We start from the raw sequence: 17,569 nt of genomic DNA, 5'->3' as shown, positions 1-17,569 counted from the left end.
GATGGGCTTGATTAATCCGCTTTAACGATTCTTTTTAAGTGGTTCTGGTAAAAATTAATACAGATTTACTAGTGATCTCAATGAAAGAAAATACGGGAAAAAAACTCAGGACCTTGAGGGGTGCCAGTCCTGAAGGGCAATTTAAAGACACTGGCCTTTAACCTTCCATGTCCTTTCCTTCCTCCCACTCCTTTATCTACTAGGTGAGATGATAATCTCCCCAGGGCCATGCAGTTAGCAACTGGGCATCAACAACTGGGCATCAAAGGTGCACAGTATATGCTTACTCAAATGTGCAGACGTTTTTATTGTCAAATTTAGATTTATGTAAATATTTCTGCAATTCTGCAGTCTTACATTAAGTAAAATTGAAGAAGCCATTTATAATATATGTCAAATGGCTAGGCTATCTAGTATAATTAATAAACTATTTTATTGACAACGTTTTGAAATGTTGAGACAGACTGAATGGAGATGGAGATACTGGATCTGTGTTTCCCCCTTGTGGACAAAGAAAACAATGACAAGGTGATTTTATTGTACATTATCTGTGCATTGCTGTGTGACATGAAACTTCTAAAGACTAAAAGAAACAACATTTTCCTTGTCAGTATTTTTAAGCCAACTATTTTGGCATTTCATGCTTACTGGATAGTCAGTTCAAAGTAGACATGAAGGCAGTGAGAGGGGAAGACATGCGGCAAATGACAAGGCCAGTTTCTAACCCGTCCTCATTCCCCATCCCGAATTCCTGTTAGGTGGAATGCCAGTGTGTGCAGAAGTCCCAGCAGCAAAGCTGTGACATTATGTCAGAATAAAGGTCCCTGAGCTGGCCGCATTTGCTTGCTGTATGTCGAGATTATGTATTATTCATCTTGAATATTCACATATACGACTGTAAATAGTTTAACATGTAAACATGGTCCTAACAATATCAAATCTGTTTTTAAATTAATGTAAGTCAACACTTTCTACTTGTCAACTGTATGTGTATATTCACTTGTTCAAAGCATGCTTTAGCAAAATATCTATGTAATTGCCATGAAAATAAAGCTCCTTTGTATTGAAAAAGACAAACTAACCTTAAACTAGAGCCATTGAAGACTCTGGCTTAACTTTAACGTAATGTCGAAATAAAGAAAACGTGTACGTTCAGAAATCACGTGAACATGACGTAGCTACATCCAGCTCCAATCACATCCTCACTTGAGTACGCAGCTTCCTCTTCCACGCAGCTAGCTGGCTAGCTTGTTAGCAAAGGGTAGCGGACAACGAAAAACAGATGGGTCGTATTTTAGGGATTTACTTTTTAAGCAAACCAGTTTAGAATTAACAATTTGTTCTGGTCTCTGTGGCACAAGTAAAAATACATAATTTCATTTATAGATGAGAGTCGTTGATTGTTGAGTTTGGAGAACACCGGCTTTATGTGAGCACAAAGGCCTGCGCATTGCTAGCTTCAGAGCATGTATCCCTCCTGGGGTAATTACGGTGGATCTCAGCCACCAGCGCAGAATTTTAGTGGGCCCAGAGACCAACAGGTCAGGGGCCCGTCTCCTCAGGTAGCAGGATTTGGAGGATATGAAACACCCCCATCTAGTTCTCTTTTTTCGAGTCTGCGGGAGCAGCATCTTCAACAAATGCAGCAGCTGCAGCAACTCCATCAGAAACAGCTTCAGTCTGTGCTGCACCACAATAATGATGCCAATGCTTACGGCGGGGGTTCTGCGATCGGGTGCCCCGGCCCATGGCAAAGCGAAGTCTCCGGATACACTGACATGGGTCCCGGGGTACCATCCTACTACCAAGACGAGACCCAGTCAATGAGGTGTCCACCTCAACAAAATCAACCCCAGCCCCCGCCACCACAGACCAAGGAGGCACAGCCTCCTCAACCCGAGCCAACACCACCAACGGTGACCACCCAGAACAATGGTGCTCCCACATCAAAAGAGGTAAACAAGAAAGAACTGACTCCCCCTAAAGAGCAGGCCAACTCCTCCACGCCTGATGAGGAAAAACACGATTTTTCGTCTATGTCATTGCAGGTAACATCTTGCATGTGCTTTCACATGAAGTGGTGCTCGCCTGTGATGACGTCCTTGAAAGAACAAAAATAAAATAGCAGGTCTCATTCGTTTAGTTTCTGTTGATTTTAACGGGTCAGGAGAGTATGATTTGAACAGTTACTTTTCATATCAACAAGGAATTATGAGTTGTAGTCATACTAATGGCTTTTTGCAGTGATTGTGTCTCTGTTTAGGCTTCAGGTTCAAGTCTTTTATTGTCAGATGCACAGAACAACACAGGGTCAGACTGGGCCCAATATTACCATATTGGCTTAATTGTACCTATTGTAACTCCCATGTTCATTTATTCACCATCATCTTCCTCCTTGTGAAGTGTGTCTGATGTCCATGTCATTATTCAATCCCAGGAGCAGCAGCAGTACTGGTACAAGCAGCACCTTGCAAATTTGCAGAGGCTGAAAAATGAGAAAGGGCAACAGAATCAGAGCCAGGGGGACAGTCAACCATCACACCCTAAAAGCCAGCCATCAGGGCCTGACCCTCCACCTCCATCCGAACCTCCAAAAAGTACTCCTCCACCCCCACCTCCTAAAGAGGAGCCCCCTCCTCCACCTCCACCAGAGGAAACGGTAAGAATGAAAAAATATCATATTTTCCCCTAATGCTCAACATCAATGCTCTTACTCTGAGTAAGGAGATCAAAGATCACGGTTGGACACTAGAGATTTACATAAAAACTATGTGGCTAAATCAGATGTTTTGCCAAGAAAGGTTATAAATATACTTATTTTTAAGGGAAGTTGTTCTGTTTGAAGCTCGTAGACGTTTGGTAAATGGGATATGACTGTTGAACAGTTCAGCACAAGACCAAGATCCATATGAACTTCTTTTCATGTGCAATCTAATTCATATACTGTACTATTTGTGTCTCCGTTTTTTTTTTTTATCCTGTTTGTATGGTTTGTTTATTCATTTTCCGTTTGCAATGTCCATAAGGGTAATGCTGGTGTGAACGTTTCACACACAAACCTAGGCTCCATTTAAACAATGACATTGAATCCGCTCTGCCCTCGTTGTGTGTTCAAGCAGCCAGAAGTCACTCCTCAGGACCCCGAAGAAGCGGCCCGCCTGCAGCAGCTCCAGGCTGCGGCGGCCCAGTGGCAACAGGTGCAGCAGCAGAGGGCAGGCATCCAGTACCAGGCCCTCATGCAGCAGCACGAGCAGCTGCAGCAGATCCTGCAGCAGTACCAGCAGTTGATTCAGCAGCCATCGCATCTACAGGTAGCACCGGTTACGTTTGTCCCACTGTTAGATGTTTGATCAACACTCTACGCTGTAACACGTGGTCCTAGCTCTCCCTAACTTTCATCATCCTCTGGTCCAGACGATGCCTGTCGACATGCAGCTGAGGCATTACGAGGTGCAGCAGCAGCAGTTTGCCCCTGTCTTCCAGGACTGGGACCGCACCTTCCACTTGTGGTACGAGCAGTTTCAGTCCTACCCGCACAAAGACCAGCTGCAAGACTACGAACATCAGTGGAAGCAGTGGCAGGAGCAAATGAACTCCACCCATGCCCACTTGCAAGAGCGGGTGACCACCCTCAGAACCATGGTGCCTTATGGGAGCAGCCAGTACACTGGTGGTGGAGTGATGGGGCAGTGTGGACAGTACCCACTCCCAGGACCAGATGCACAAATGCAACATATGGCCAGCCCTTCTATGTCTAGTATGGAGGCTATAGCCACCACTGGACCTGGGGCCTCGGGTCCACCTCCCACTGGGGGACTAGCTGGTGGACCACCTGGACCAAGGCCACAGTCAGAACCCTACAGTTCTTCTGGACCACCTATTAGATGTGAAGGACCTGCTGTGAGAGGGGCGAGACCAACTGGCCCCCCTCCAGGTCCGCCACCGCACTACCAAGACCCTAGAGGCCCACGGTAATTCATTAATTCCATTGCAACTTTGGGCAGTGCTCTCTTTATTGCATTGTAACATGTATTCTCAGTCGATCCTTACAATATTTTTTTTATTTTACAGATTTGATGGTCCAAGAGGAAACGGACCAAGGTTTGAGCAGCAGTGCTTTGAAGGACCCCCCAGATTTGATCAAAGGCAGAGATTTGATCATCCTCAGAGAGGAAATGCTCCACGTTTTGGGCAACATATGAGATTTGAACAACCTCCCAGACAGGGCCCTCCTCCTCGCTTTGAACAGCCCCAACAACAATCAGCTGGAACCCTGCAACGACCACCTGGACCCCCGCATGGACTCCCTGGACCTTTTCAACGACCCCCTGGACCCCAACAACGACCCCCTGGACCCCAGCAACGACACCCTTTTCCCCAGCAACGACCCCCTGGCCCCCAGCAACAACCCCCTGGTCCCCAACAACGACCCCCTGGTCCCCAACATCGACCCCCTGGTCTCCAGCAACGACACCCTGTTCCCCAGCAACGACCCCCTGGGCCCCAGCAACGACTCCTTGGTCCCCAGCAACGACACCCTGGTCCCCAACAACAACACCCTCCTGGACAACACCCTCCTGGACAACACCCCCCTGGACAACATCCTCCTGGACAACATCCTCCTGGACAACACCCTCCTGGACAACACCCTCCTGGACAACACCCTCCTGGACAACACCCTCCTGGACAACATCCTCCTGGACAACATCCTCCGGGACAACACCCTCCTGGACAACATCCTCCAGGTCCTCATCCTGAACCAGAACCTGGTTCTAAACTCCTTTTGACTAAGGGGGACACACTCCAAGCCTCCAAACCAGCAGGGCAACAACCGCCAGCATCACAGATGAATGTAAAACAGGTAGAGCAAGAAGACTACACCATGGACACACTAGGTGGCTTTTTTGTGCAAAACGACCCCATTCCTCAAACCTCCAAAGTAAAACCTGAACCAACCAAGAAAGGGGAACCTGGGAGTAATGAACCTATAAAAAATGAGAAGGAGACTCCTCCTGCTGTATCGACTCCTTCCCCGGCTTCTCTGAAGAACACGCCTCCAATCAAGAGCGGCCTCAACACGGATGGGCCAGCGCAGAAAAATCTCAACAATAACGTATCCCAGCAAGGGCCGAAGCCTCAGGGGCCACCAGGGCCTCCAAGAAAAGACATGCCTAGTCAGCCAATCCCTCCGCCTGGTATGGCTCGTGGCAGGGGACGTGGCCAGCCACCAGGACCTATCAGGGGCCAGGGCCGGGGGATGAGGGGCCGTGGAGGGATACCCAGTGGCCCGGAAGGCCCAGTTCATGGGTTGAATCCCAATCGTGTTCTGTTCGAAGAGGAGGTTGACCAGATGTCATACAATTACAGACAACCACATGAGGAGCTACACGTAGAAGAGGATGACTACCAATGGCAGGAGCCGTCTTTAGAGGAACACGGCGGAGCAGAGTCAGAAGAACCACCCCTTGAGGAGGAAAGGTGGGTTCCAGAGGAGCACCACTACCAAGAAGAGGAAGAAGAAGAATACTATGAAGAGCCCGTGAGAGGAGGACATCCAATGGATGGAGGGCACTGGGAAGAACCAGAGGCCCAGGAGTACTGGGAAAAAGGGGATCCATATTGGATGGCGGACAGGAGGCCTCCCATTAGAGGCATGAGACCTCCATTCCCCCCTGGCCGTGGCCGTCCCCCTCGCGGTCGTCCTGGCTTCATGCACATGGGTATGAGGCGTCCGCCGCCTCCTCTGCATGATACGATGGACCAGGGACTTGAAGTGGATCCTCATGGGCCACCCATCCATCGTGGGCACGACCCACAAGGACCACCCATGCACCATAACATGGAGAGAGACATGAGACGCCCCCCACCGTGCGACATGGAAAGGCCCCCGATGAGGCCCCCTCCTTACCACGAAGAGCTTGAGAGGAAACCCGGCTGGCCTCAGCCCCCCCACTCCAGAGGCCCCCCTCCCCCACCTCACGAAATGATGGATAGAGGCCTCATGAGGAGGAGACCTATGGGTCATCGTCCAATGGGCAGAGGAATGGGCAGGGGCATGAGGCGCCCGCCTCCACCCCAAGAGGAACTGGAAGAGGGGTACAACGAGGATTACAGTGAGGAATTCGGGCCCGCGGACGATGGGTATGGACGGCCTCCCCCCCACAATTATCATCCCCGTGGGTTTGAACGGGATCCAGACTATTACCAGCCCCACGGGGAATGGGACAGAGAACATTCCGAAAGGGACTACCCACCTTTCCCTCCTCGCGGGCCACCGCCACCAGAGCACTTCCGGGAGGACAAATGGCTGGAGGAGCGAGAGCGTCCATATCCGTATGAAGGGGGTGAACGGGGAAGAGGAGAGCTCAGGATACGTGAGTATCCCGAGAAGCCACCTTACCGACACGAGGAGCCACCATATCCACCCCCTCCCGAATGGGAAAGACCCGCAAGGCCACCCCCACAGGAGAGAGGATATCCCCCAGACTTTGAGGGTCGGAGACCCCATTTCGAAGATCACAGATCAGAGTCTTTGGATATCCCCCCACCCCCACCGCAGTCTGTACCCCTCAGAAACGTTCCAGACAGCCCCCTAGAATCGGCGCCGCAAGCAGCCAGTTCTGGCATACTAGCACTTTCTCAACGGCAGCATGAAATCATCCTGAAAGCTGCTCAAGAGCTCAAGCTGATAAGGTAATGACATGTTTCAGTTTCATTGCAAACCACATATAATACAGTATGCAGATCCTAACATTATTTACACCGTAATCTGAATAAACCCTGCACATACGTTGCATTGTTCCTATTAGCCCAACTTACAGATTCATTTTGATACTTACTGTAGATATTAACATGCACAAGGAAGTTCAGTGTGTCGTGTTTTCTCTTTTGGGATCAGAGAAATGCAGGAAGGTAAGACCCCCGGAGGGGAGGCTCAACTTGGTACATCTGAATCCACACCTGAGTTACCTCCAGGTCTCTTGGGATTAGAGATTCCTCCAGAAGTGAGGAGCGCCTTGAAGGTAAATGTCACACATCACACATCAGTGACGCTTCAAATATCAAAGTTATGTTTTTATTCTTAAAAATAAGAACTTTTAAGAACCTTTTTTCTGAATATGTCACATTCTATTTTCTCATAACAGGCTACTATGGTTGGATCTGGACAGCTAGCTTCTAGTGAATCCTACTCAAATTCAAGTTACCTGTCATCTGCGCCACCTATTCCCAAACCACCAATTATTCCTAAAACAGTGGATTACGGCCATGGGCATGGTATGGACATTGGCGGGGTGGGGGGGGGGGCATTAAAAAGGAAGACGCAATTTAGATGCTAGCAATTTGGATGCTAGCCAAAACTTGAAACCTATTTGTATTTTCAGAACCAGGTACAACTGTGGAACGTATTTCTTATGGTGAGAGGATTGTGTTAAGGCCGGATCCAGTTCCTTCAGAGAGAATTTATGATAAAGGTTTGTTCCCCCAGAAATAATCAAAACTAATTCTAAGAGTACATGCGGCAGTACATTATGTAAGTGTACATTTATTAATTTAGCATATTCAATATGTTAAATAATTTATTTCTTTTCTGCCTAGACCTAAGAGATCCTTACAACCGAGATCCATATTACGAAAGGCGGGTTGACCCTTACATGGAGCGTCGGGAGTACAGCAGAGAAAGAGAAATGTACAGAGAGAAGCCGCCTCCTGATTACGAAAGAGAACGATTCGATAGGGAGCGATACCCCCCCAGAGATGACAGGTAACACTGAAGAACTTTGTGGTTTTAACAGAACCACCGTTTATGTTCTCTGGGATAACTTGGCCCCAGAGTAACATTTGTTTTTGTCTGTTTTTTTTGTTGTTGCTTCAAGCAAACAGTCCATGGTTGTTGAAGAAAGGTAGTATATCACATTGTGCTGTGTGATTAGTCCAGCTGGTTAGAACCATGTGATGGTCCGAGAAAGGAAATCCCTCTTATTGCTGAGTAACTGAATTGATCATTCCTCCATCATCTGCCTAGGCCACCTCCAGGACCCCCTCCGCGTCCTGGATATAGAGATCGTGAGAGGGACATGCGGGACAGAGAAGGCCGTAGCAGCCGAGATCAAGAGGAGACCTACGGACGTCCTGCCTACGATAGACCCTCATATGAGCGCAGTGGGCCCGAGCGCTATGACCACGGTTCCTCACCTTATAGTAAGTCAGGCACTACCTCTTATTATGGATAGGTGCACTTCTTCTTGAGCCCAAAGCTAATGGTCAGGGTGGGAGTGATGATGATTGCGTTGTGTCTCAGGTGACCGAAGGAATTACCCCGAGGAGCGAGGTCCTGGCCCTTCACCGTCACTACCTCCACCACAACCTGCTCCCCAGCGGGTGGAGAAGAAACCAGAGATCAAGAACGTGGAGGACCTTCTCAAACCCCCTGGGAGATCTTCTCGTCCTGATAGGGTGCGAATGACGGCTGGCTCTCGGTGGCTTAACATGTCACACACATGCTGTCTCGACATGACTGGTACCATTTTCTATAACCACTTTTGTTGTTCCCCAGATTGTCATCATAATGAGAGGACTTCCAGGAAGTGGGAAAAGCCATGTTGCCAAGCTCATCAGGGTGAGTTAAATAAATGTCTTTGGTTTTCAATTTTGAAGAACAGTCACATCAACCATGATGGCATTACATTGGATAGTTTTAAAATTAAGTTGGAATTCCTTGGAAGGAACTGTAAACACAGGTGTTTGCCCTTGGAGAGCCAGTCTAACAAGCAGCCCTGCATTCACTCATGTCTGAATAGGTGTCAGTTGACATTGCTGGATCATCAAAACAAATTTGCAAAGTGCAAAGTAAATCTCAGTAAAAACTCACACAATGTGCTGTCACTCTTGATAAGCTTCCATATTGTTTGCATTGTTAAGGACAAGGAGGTAGAGTGTGGAGGCGCCCCACCGAGAGTTCTTGGTTTAGATGATTACTTCATGACTGAAGTGGAAAAGGTAGAGAAGGACCCGGATACAGGCAAACGTATCAAAAACAAGGTGGGAACCTTTTTACTTCTGTAGTCGTATATTCCTTTAATGCGCCCGAGATTGATGAGGATTCAAATGCCTTTGTGAATGCATTATTGGTATTATGCATGGATGTTAGCTCGTGACATAACTAAATACATAAATAAATGGTGACCTTTATGTGAACCATAAACAAGTTCAACACCACTTCCTTCTCCAGGTGCTCGAATACGAGTTTGAGCCAGAGATGGAAGACACGTATCGGAGCAGCATGCTTAAAACCTTTAAGAAAACCCTGGACGATGGCTTTTTTCCCTTCATCATTATCGACACTATTAACGAGAAGGTGAAACATTTTGACCAGTTCTGGAGTGCAGCCAAAACAAAAGGCTTTGAGGTGAGCAACGTGGACTCAATATGTTCTGGTTTTTCTTCCAAATTCTTAAAGCAAACGGACAGGATTGTGCCTTTTTTTAAATGGGGAAAATGTAATAGGGCATTCATATATGCACAGGCGTGGCGCACGGATGTCACGCTCTTCAACACACTGCTAGCATGATATCAAATCTCTGTGTGGATGTTGACAAAGTGGAACCTATGTGCAGCTAGCTAGTTAGAGAGTTACACTTGTTAGTTATTAGCGGCCTTGATTGCATTGTCTTTGTCTGTTTTACAAAAACCAGATGAAAGCCAAGATGACACTAGCCAACTACCACGTTTTTGTGTAAATCTCGTTGATCATCCAAAAATATATGATGTAGCACTGGAACGGTTAGAGATTGCAATAATTTGGACATGACATGTTTCGATATGGGGTCCGTTGATTGGTTGACGTGTCTCAGCGTCACGAAAAGTTTAACAGTCCTCAACTTTTTCAATCCCAGAACCACCCCTCGGCTCTAACCCCAATCCTGATTTTCATTGACAATGTGTTTCTGCTTGTAGCTTTGTCGCGCCGCTGCATGTGTGAATGCCATATTCAAATAAAGGGGAGAAGGATTTTAAATATTATAAAGACGTCCCAAAAAAAGTCCTCAAAGTTAACGAGTCATATATATCCTTCCCTAGGTGTACCTTGCTGAAATCACTGCGGACAATCAGACTTGTGCTAAGAGAAATGTCCATGCACGCACACTGAAGGACATAATCAAGGTCTGTATACTGTCACCATCTATTGATGGCACACTTGCAAATTTGGCAAGTTTAAAGCATGTCTTTTTCATTGAAATATAATTCATACAGATGTCTAGTCACTGGGAGCCCTCGCCACGGCATATGGTTCGTTTGGATGTGCGGTCCCTGCTTCAGGACGCTGCCATTGAAGAGGTATTATACGTTAAGACTGGTTTATATGATATATGGTTTACATTTCACCTAAAATGACTTCACCTATTCTAAAAGGATCAGTAAACATAAATGATCAACAAAACTAGCTTTAGCTCAGTATCCATGTCATAAAATCTTGGGCAACCAATGAAGTTAACAAGTGGACACGTATCTTCCTTTCCTATACGCCGAATATAAAGGAGTTTCAGGAGTATTATTGATCCAGTAGCCTCTAAACTTTCAGCATGCCATGGGTTTCAATTGAAGGTAATTGGATGCTTTCATGTTCAAGGTTGAAATGGAGGATTTCAATCCTGATGATGAACCAAAGGAGATCAAGAAAGAGGAAGAGGAAGAAAGCGATCTGGTAGGATCAAGATGCATGCTCATGTAGCCATATAGTTGTCAAACCCATTATTAATGGTATGTGCTCATGTGTATCAAAAACTTAATTTAAGATGCTCACATTAGTGTCAGTGAAATTAGTAGAAGTGCAATATCTGGGAAGGTTTCCTGGCACAAGGAGCTAAACTATTAAGAGGAACCAGTTGACTTATTAATTAACAGAAAGAGTATTCTGTAAATGATCTCAAACTCAACAATCAGGCAGGATCAAAATGCAGCTTAGACATTATTCACTGCATATTAACAACTGACACAAGGGCTTCCTTTCTGAATGGTAAGTGTGGTATCTAAAATTAAGTCAATGTTTTGTGGTTGTTTATTATTTGATTTCTGCTGAATTGCCGTACATTAATCAGGAAAAGGTTATAATCATGGAAATGTGGTAAATGGTTCATGAGAGGGATTAGTTTTCAGGAGAATTGTAAAGTATTAGCTTAAAAAAAACAACGGCAACCAAAACCATCTGTTGGAAGTGAACACTTCCGACTGAAACCCAGTCATGTGGCACTTTGTGTAGTTTGCATTGCTGAAATGACCATTTTCCACAGTTGTACAACCATGTGTGAGTATTTAAAATGTTTCTTAAGATGGTAGAGCGGGGACACTTGAAATTAGGCTTTATCAGGCGCTATATTCATTTAACTATAGCAGATGGATACATTTTGTTGCGTGCTACAAGCATTCTTTCGCCATTGGTAAGTTTTGTGGTGTTGGTATTGCATAGGTAGCAATGTTTACTATGTTGAACCCAACATAGCTAAATTGATTGATGTAGTTTATGAAAAAGAAAGCTAAATTATTAATGTTGTAATTCCTGGGTTGGTGGTGACCTCTTGTGGTGAATACCATACACAACAACCCCATTTGGCACTGAAGAACAGCATTAATCTTTCTATGAGTGTTGGCATTGTGAATTGCACAGTAAGTTTTTTTACAATGTTAATCGACTAATCAAAAGATTGATATATAGATTAGATGTAGCTGTGCGTAGTAATAATTTGTATTAGATGACTGGGCTAATAATACATATAGGAGCAAGGCTGTGGTACTTACAACCATACATCCTGATACTCATTCAGAGCAAATATTGACAAGTCCCCTTAATGAAAAAACTTGTGGCATTTAGCTTAGAGCAACTTGACAATGTAAGTTCCTTACATTGAGTACAAGTAATGACATACAAGATGTAATACTGCAAATGTACACATTTAAATTATAATTGCGTTAATGGCATAGTATTGTGACATAGTTTCAAGTTTCAAGTATTAGGCAACAGTATTGAGGATTAATCAAGATAATGTGCTGACATATTGCAAAAAACATTTCTTTCAAAACTTTTGTAATATTTACAGCAACACTACCAGTCCACGCATAATTTCTGTAAATGGAATAGATAGGGCTACTAAAAACTGGATTCTTGACAATTAAAGCATAAACTATGTTTCATCCATTAGTTTAATTTCTTGGAAATGTTCTTTCTCCAGAATGATATTGCTGGAGTGCTTACCATATTTGTTTCTAACTAAAATCTCTGAGATGATGAAGGTTGAAATCTACTTTTCTTTGTTCATTTGACATGGAATGACCCACTTACTGTAAGTTTGAAGTAGTTTGGTAGGGTGGAGATATTTAGTATTGGCAACAGTTTACTTACATGCACCACACACAGAACTATTTAAGTAGATTTAGTAATGGCAGTAGTTCTGCACACAAATATGATTATTCATACTGGCTGTTATTATTCACATTATCAGTGTTACTTTTCAGTAATGCTTTTAAGCATTGACTGGGTATTTGAAACAGGAAAATGTATTGCGATATAGGAAATGTTTAGTTTGAAAAAAAAAAAAAAAGGAAAATAATATAAACTATAATGGAAAGTAATGGAAAATTGATTGGGAACCCTGAAAACGTGATTCAAATCTGTAACCCCCAAGTCCCTAACCCTACAATACTTTCATGTTTAGGGTTTTGGCTGTTATGTTTGTCATTTTGTATACAGGAAAAATGCTAATACAGTGATGACAAAGAGAGAGAAACTGGTCATAAAGAACATGAATTGTCGAAGTTTCTTTGACATTTTTTTCAAACAACTTGTGCTATTTTTTTCCGACCAATTCATATATTTTTTGCATTCAATGTTACATTTTACGCGTTTTGTTCTGTTCCTTCCTCCAATGGGCATAGCTTCGATGGGGTACAATTGTTGTTATAAACTAAGCAGTACTAAGCTTCATCGTTAAAAAGGTGCACTGTTGTAACCTCAACCTAAAAAACATCACAGGTAAAGAAAACAATGATCATTGAAAGAACTACAAAAACATTCAGGGTTCATCAGAAAAGAGGGTCCCCATTTTGTGTGTTGGATGCGTGGAGTGCGGTGTCATTTAGAAAAATGAATGTTCCCCGTCATAGCCACTCCTATTGGTGGGAGGAATGGGACACAACTCGTAAAATGTAGCATTTAAGGCATAAAAAAGAATTGGTCGAAATAAATAACCTACTCATAACATTTTGCATTAGGCAAAACAATTTAGTTGAAAAAAAGTTAAAAGAAATACAAAAATGTATGAAAAGAAAAAACACCTGGAAACTCAATTCATGTTTTATTTTTATTTTTTATGACCAGGTAAAACCAGTATGACCAAACAATCAGTTTGATAAGTATGTTTCACCTGTTATGGTTTTCATAATTATTTTACAGTAAAATCTGCTGATCATATAATAATTACATGATGAGCAAAGGGTTTTTACACGATTGGCTCTATGATTCAAATACATTATTGGCAAGGTACTACTTAATAAGGTTGTTTTAATTGAAAAAGCATAAATAACTTCTGTACATTACTACATCCAATGACTTTTATTTTAGGTTTATTTACCTATTGTACAAAATACTTAATTTACTGGTTCTCAGACTGGCTCTACAGTACTGATAATACGGTACATTTTGTAAAACCTTTTGAGGTTTTTGTATTCTTGCTTACAATTCTAGGTCTGAAAAGTCTCTGCCATTTTTTGCTCTATATATTTAGTCTCCATTCTATACCCAGCATCTGCTCATGGATGGAAACCATATTTAACCTTTTGTGGAAGAATTGTATTGTACAGTTGAGAATTTCTTGATGCCAAAAATTGCCGAATGTTGTCCAGGTCTTGAGCTACAAATCATGATACCACAATGTTTCACTGTTGATGAAATGCAGTGTTTGTTGGGCGGTAGCCAAACCGTAAGGACTACCACAACCTTAACTTTACTGATACACAAACAAGGTTCAATCCAGTACACAGCTATTACACCTGTTACAGCACGGTAGGTCTACTGTACTACATCATTCATCACAAAATATCTTGTTTTTGCCTCGGTAGAATTCGGCTTGTGGTGGTCATTTTAATTTTCTTCCTTCACATGGTTCACAAACCAAAACTTTAAATATAAGGGTTTGTTGTTTTTTAAATGTTTAAGCTTGTCCAAATTATACTGGAAATTGTGGGTAATTTAATACTCAACCAAAGTCGTATTAAAGAATGGATACAATTGTAAAACTGTGCAGTTTGGCAACGTTGAAGATGGCATGCCATTAGCACAGTCCATTTGCTTGAAGTTGATGGTATTGACTATCAAAATGTATCTTGCAGTCACTGTTATTTAGCTGCTGCTGACCTGTTGGGCAACAAGCTTGGTGTTTATAAAATGTCTGCTCTGAAACAGACATAACAGGCATGTCAGCAATAGGTCCATAGAAAGAATTGGCAGTAAAAAGTGAATTTAAATCCAACTATTTGAGGAATTATAAATTAACATTTAGATGTAAAAATAAATAAAAAATAACAAATACAATTTTGTTACCACATGTAAGGACCTTTTAGATGTGCAAAAGCCCATACTCCCACCTACATTTTCAGTACAGTTCCTTTATTGATACTGATCGAAGTTTGTTTTCAACCCAAAGAAAAGTGGAAATATACAGTAGCAGTATACAACAGTCATACCTGCACCAGGTGCTTTGATCATACCTTACTTTAGAGAAAAATGTCCATGCCCTAACGTGAAATGTTTGCATGCCAACGTCTTATAGAATGTTTGTTTCGTGCATCAGCAACTGTTCTTGATTGTTTGATTATCCTCTGCACTGTTTCTCTGGTCACCCAAATCTTGTTTCCTCTTTCTCTACCTCTCTTCCCTGGATCATTGTCCCCTGCCACTCAAAGGAATAACCGTTTAAGTCTGTCTTTGTATAATTCAGGGTTACCTTCCAAAAAGCAAATGGGAGATGGACACTTCTGAGGCGAAACTTGGTAAGAATTCTTGTTGCTGCTGTAGTTATTATATATGTGATGCTGATGACATCTGATAATTACTTCATTTCTGCATTATTTTGCATTGTTTATATGGACATTTGTCTTATACCCAGTTTGCAACAAAGTGAAATAGTAACAACACTCATCTTCATATAGCATCTACAAACTTACACCCCTGACCATGCTTATATTGAGTATCGTGTAGGTCACTGTCCACTTGTGTGAAGCCATACCATGCAACTCCAGCTGGTCAGCACTGCTTTAATTCTGTTCTCTGACTGAGCAGAAAGAAGGAAAACATTAGGCAGCCATGTTGCAGCTCGTAAGACCTCTTATGTTGCTAACTAAGAACACAATAGCATAGTTTTGAAACAGTTACCTGCTAATAAAAAAAGCTGCATAATAAAATCTGCATCACTCTAAAACCCTGGTTTGACAAGTTTACTATATCAATATACACATTTTCTTGTGTCTAAAGTAGTATTTGCAGGTGAGCTATGCACAAAAATGTGAGAAACAAGATAATGTGGGGTATGTTAGAGATAAAGTAGAACTTTATTTACAGTAGCTTTTAAGACCTGTGTCTCTTTGTAAAACATACCCCATGAGCAAGTAGAGACAGATTTGTAATTAACATATCTGAAGTTCAAATAAGGACATTAGAAAAAGGACATTGCAAAAAGTAAAAACATGGGAAGCTAGAAAATATTTTACATTCTTCAGAAAGGTGTTCAGGTGGGAAAGCCATATTGGCATAAGACTATTGTACTCATCATCCATAGCTTGACAAGTTAAGCTTTTTTTGCTTTAACTTGTATTGTGAGGTAAGTGGTTTCAAAAGTTTTCCGTTAAAGATAAAATTGAAGTATATTTGTGTATTCACTACTGGTATGTTGTTTGACTGTGGATCTAGACCTGATTAGCTAAGAGAGGGGCGTAATTGACAACCATTCAAGGGCATACAAATTGACAACCATTCTGGGATAAAAAAAAAAGAGTAACATCCAAAGGTAGTTCATTATCAGGGAGGTCTTTCTCCTCTTGAGACTTCTTATCACCAGGACAACCATCTTTCCTATACAGACAAGCTGGATGGCTTGGTGAGTGGAGGGAAGAGGAAGCGCGACAGCGAGGACATGGCAGGCATGGAGGATTTCCTCCAGCTGCCCGATGACTATGCCACCCGAATGTCAGAACCAGGAAAAAAAAGGGTAAACATGTTTCCACAAAACATCATTTGATGTCAGTGTTTTTTTGCCTTTTTCCCCCAAGTACAAATTGTGTTTGATCAAAGAGAAAGTGACTTGTTTAATTGGGAATCTCATAACTCGGTGTATGATTTATGATTTGCTTTGCTTTGTTGGCATCTATCTGCATATTGACTGAAATGTAAATTTCAGCTCCCTTAGTATATGCATGCATTTACTGTGCCATCAAATGATTGCTTGGTTTTTTTCTTGGCCATTTTGCTCTCTAGGTGCGGTGGGCTGATCTTGAGGAACAAAAAGATGCTGATAGAAAGAGAGCAATTGGCTTTGTGGTGGGTCAGACTGACTGGGAGAAAATAACCGATGAGAGTGGCCAGCTGGCTCAGAGAGCTCTCAACCGTACAAAGTATTTCTAAGAAGAGAACATTCACTCCCTGTTTCCATACAAACAGGTATGTGTATATCCTGTGGCATACACCGTTTCCATGTTTCCTGAGATTTCTTTTGTACTGTTCATAAAGAGCCTGACGGGTAATAGATGTTCAATTTATGATTTATGAATTCAAAAGCTGTTGAAACTGGTTGACCTTTTTGAAAGAAAGAAATAATTTAACTTGATTTATTCATTTGTGTAATTCAGTTTATCAGAGATCACATACGGCATGTCAAGTTTCAATATCTTCTACTTAAAAAAATCTAAAACATTATATTCTATAAATGTTAACACATTTAGGCATCCTTTTCAATCACTTATCTTTTTCTGCAGGTATCAACTGTGAAAATGCTGAACCTTTGTTTCCTGTGATGAAGAATTTTATTATGATCCCAAGGTTCATGAAATCAGTAGTTCTTTTCTGTGTGAATTCAGTGTTTAACATATTTGAACCTAACTGCATTATAAGTAGATATTCTTGATATTGCTTTGAATGTTTTAGTACATTTTACTTTATCTTTACTAGTACTTTTGTTGGTATACTCCTGCACCAGATAGTTTTGCTTCTCGTTTTATACTGTATAAGTTGCCTACCTGTTGGAACTACTGCTATTTTAAGAACCAATAAACAAAGGTTTCAAACAAAAACCCTGGAAAAGCTCACCAGAGTTGTCATGTGGGTTATGCCATAAAGAGTTCTCTGTTTCATTCTTCAAATGGGCACGTTACAACACGTCACAATTTATTTTCTTTTACCAAACCTTATGTATCAGTCAATATCATACATGACTCCAAATGTTCTCATTGGATTGTGTATTACAAGTATGCATTGTTTACATGTACAGATTTGTTTAATACAATTTGTCTTTCTACATTCTATTGCATA

General features: G+C 42.4%; 1 protein-coding gene across 2 annotated transcripts; it reads left to right on the top strand.

Annotated features, from left to right (window-relative positions):
• The first annotated feature begins 1,267 nt into the window (after nt 1–1,267).
• ylpm1 (YLP motif containing 1) lies at nt 1,268–17,569 on the top strand. Of its 2 annotated transcripts, none has more exons than XM_067241564.1 (21): nt 1,268–2,048; nt 2,438–2,659; nt 3,117–3,311; nt 3,415–3,971; nt 4,072–6,693; nt 6,899–7,022; nt 7,146–7,275; nt 7,383–7,472; nt 7,597–7,762; nt 8,024–8,199; nt 8,300–8,454; nt 8,555–8,617; nt 8,920–9,039; nt 9,230–9,406; nt 10,078–10,161; nt 10,252–10,335; nt 10,628–10,702; nt 14,988–15,039; nt 16,126–16,253; nt 16,520–16,702; nt 17,017–17,569. In XM_067241564.1, the coding sequence occupies exons 1-20, from the start codon at nt 1,467–1,469 to the stop codon at nt 16,664–16,666; spliced, it is 5,949 nt and encodes a 1,982-aa protein (XP_067097665.1). In that variant the 5' UTR covers nt 1,268–1,466; the 3' UTR covers nt 16,667–16,702; nt 17,017–17,569. The 2 variants fall into 2 exon arrangements, with proteins under 2 accessions (XP_067097665.1, XP_067097666.1); XM_067241565.1 differs by having other exon boundaries at nt 1,268–1,955; nt 17,017–17,568.

This window comes from Osmerus mordax, chromosome 8, assembly GCF_038355195.1.
Source record: "Osmerus mordax isolate fOsmMor3 chromosome 8, fOsmMor3.pri, whole genome shotgun sequence".
Lineage (NCBI taxonomy): Eukaryota > Metazoa > Chordata > Actinopteri > Osmeriformes > Osmeridae > Osmerus > Osmerus mordax.
Note: the sequence above shows the minus strand (reverse complement) of the source record. Positions and strands in the feature narration are given on the sequence as shown.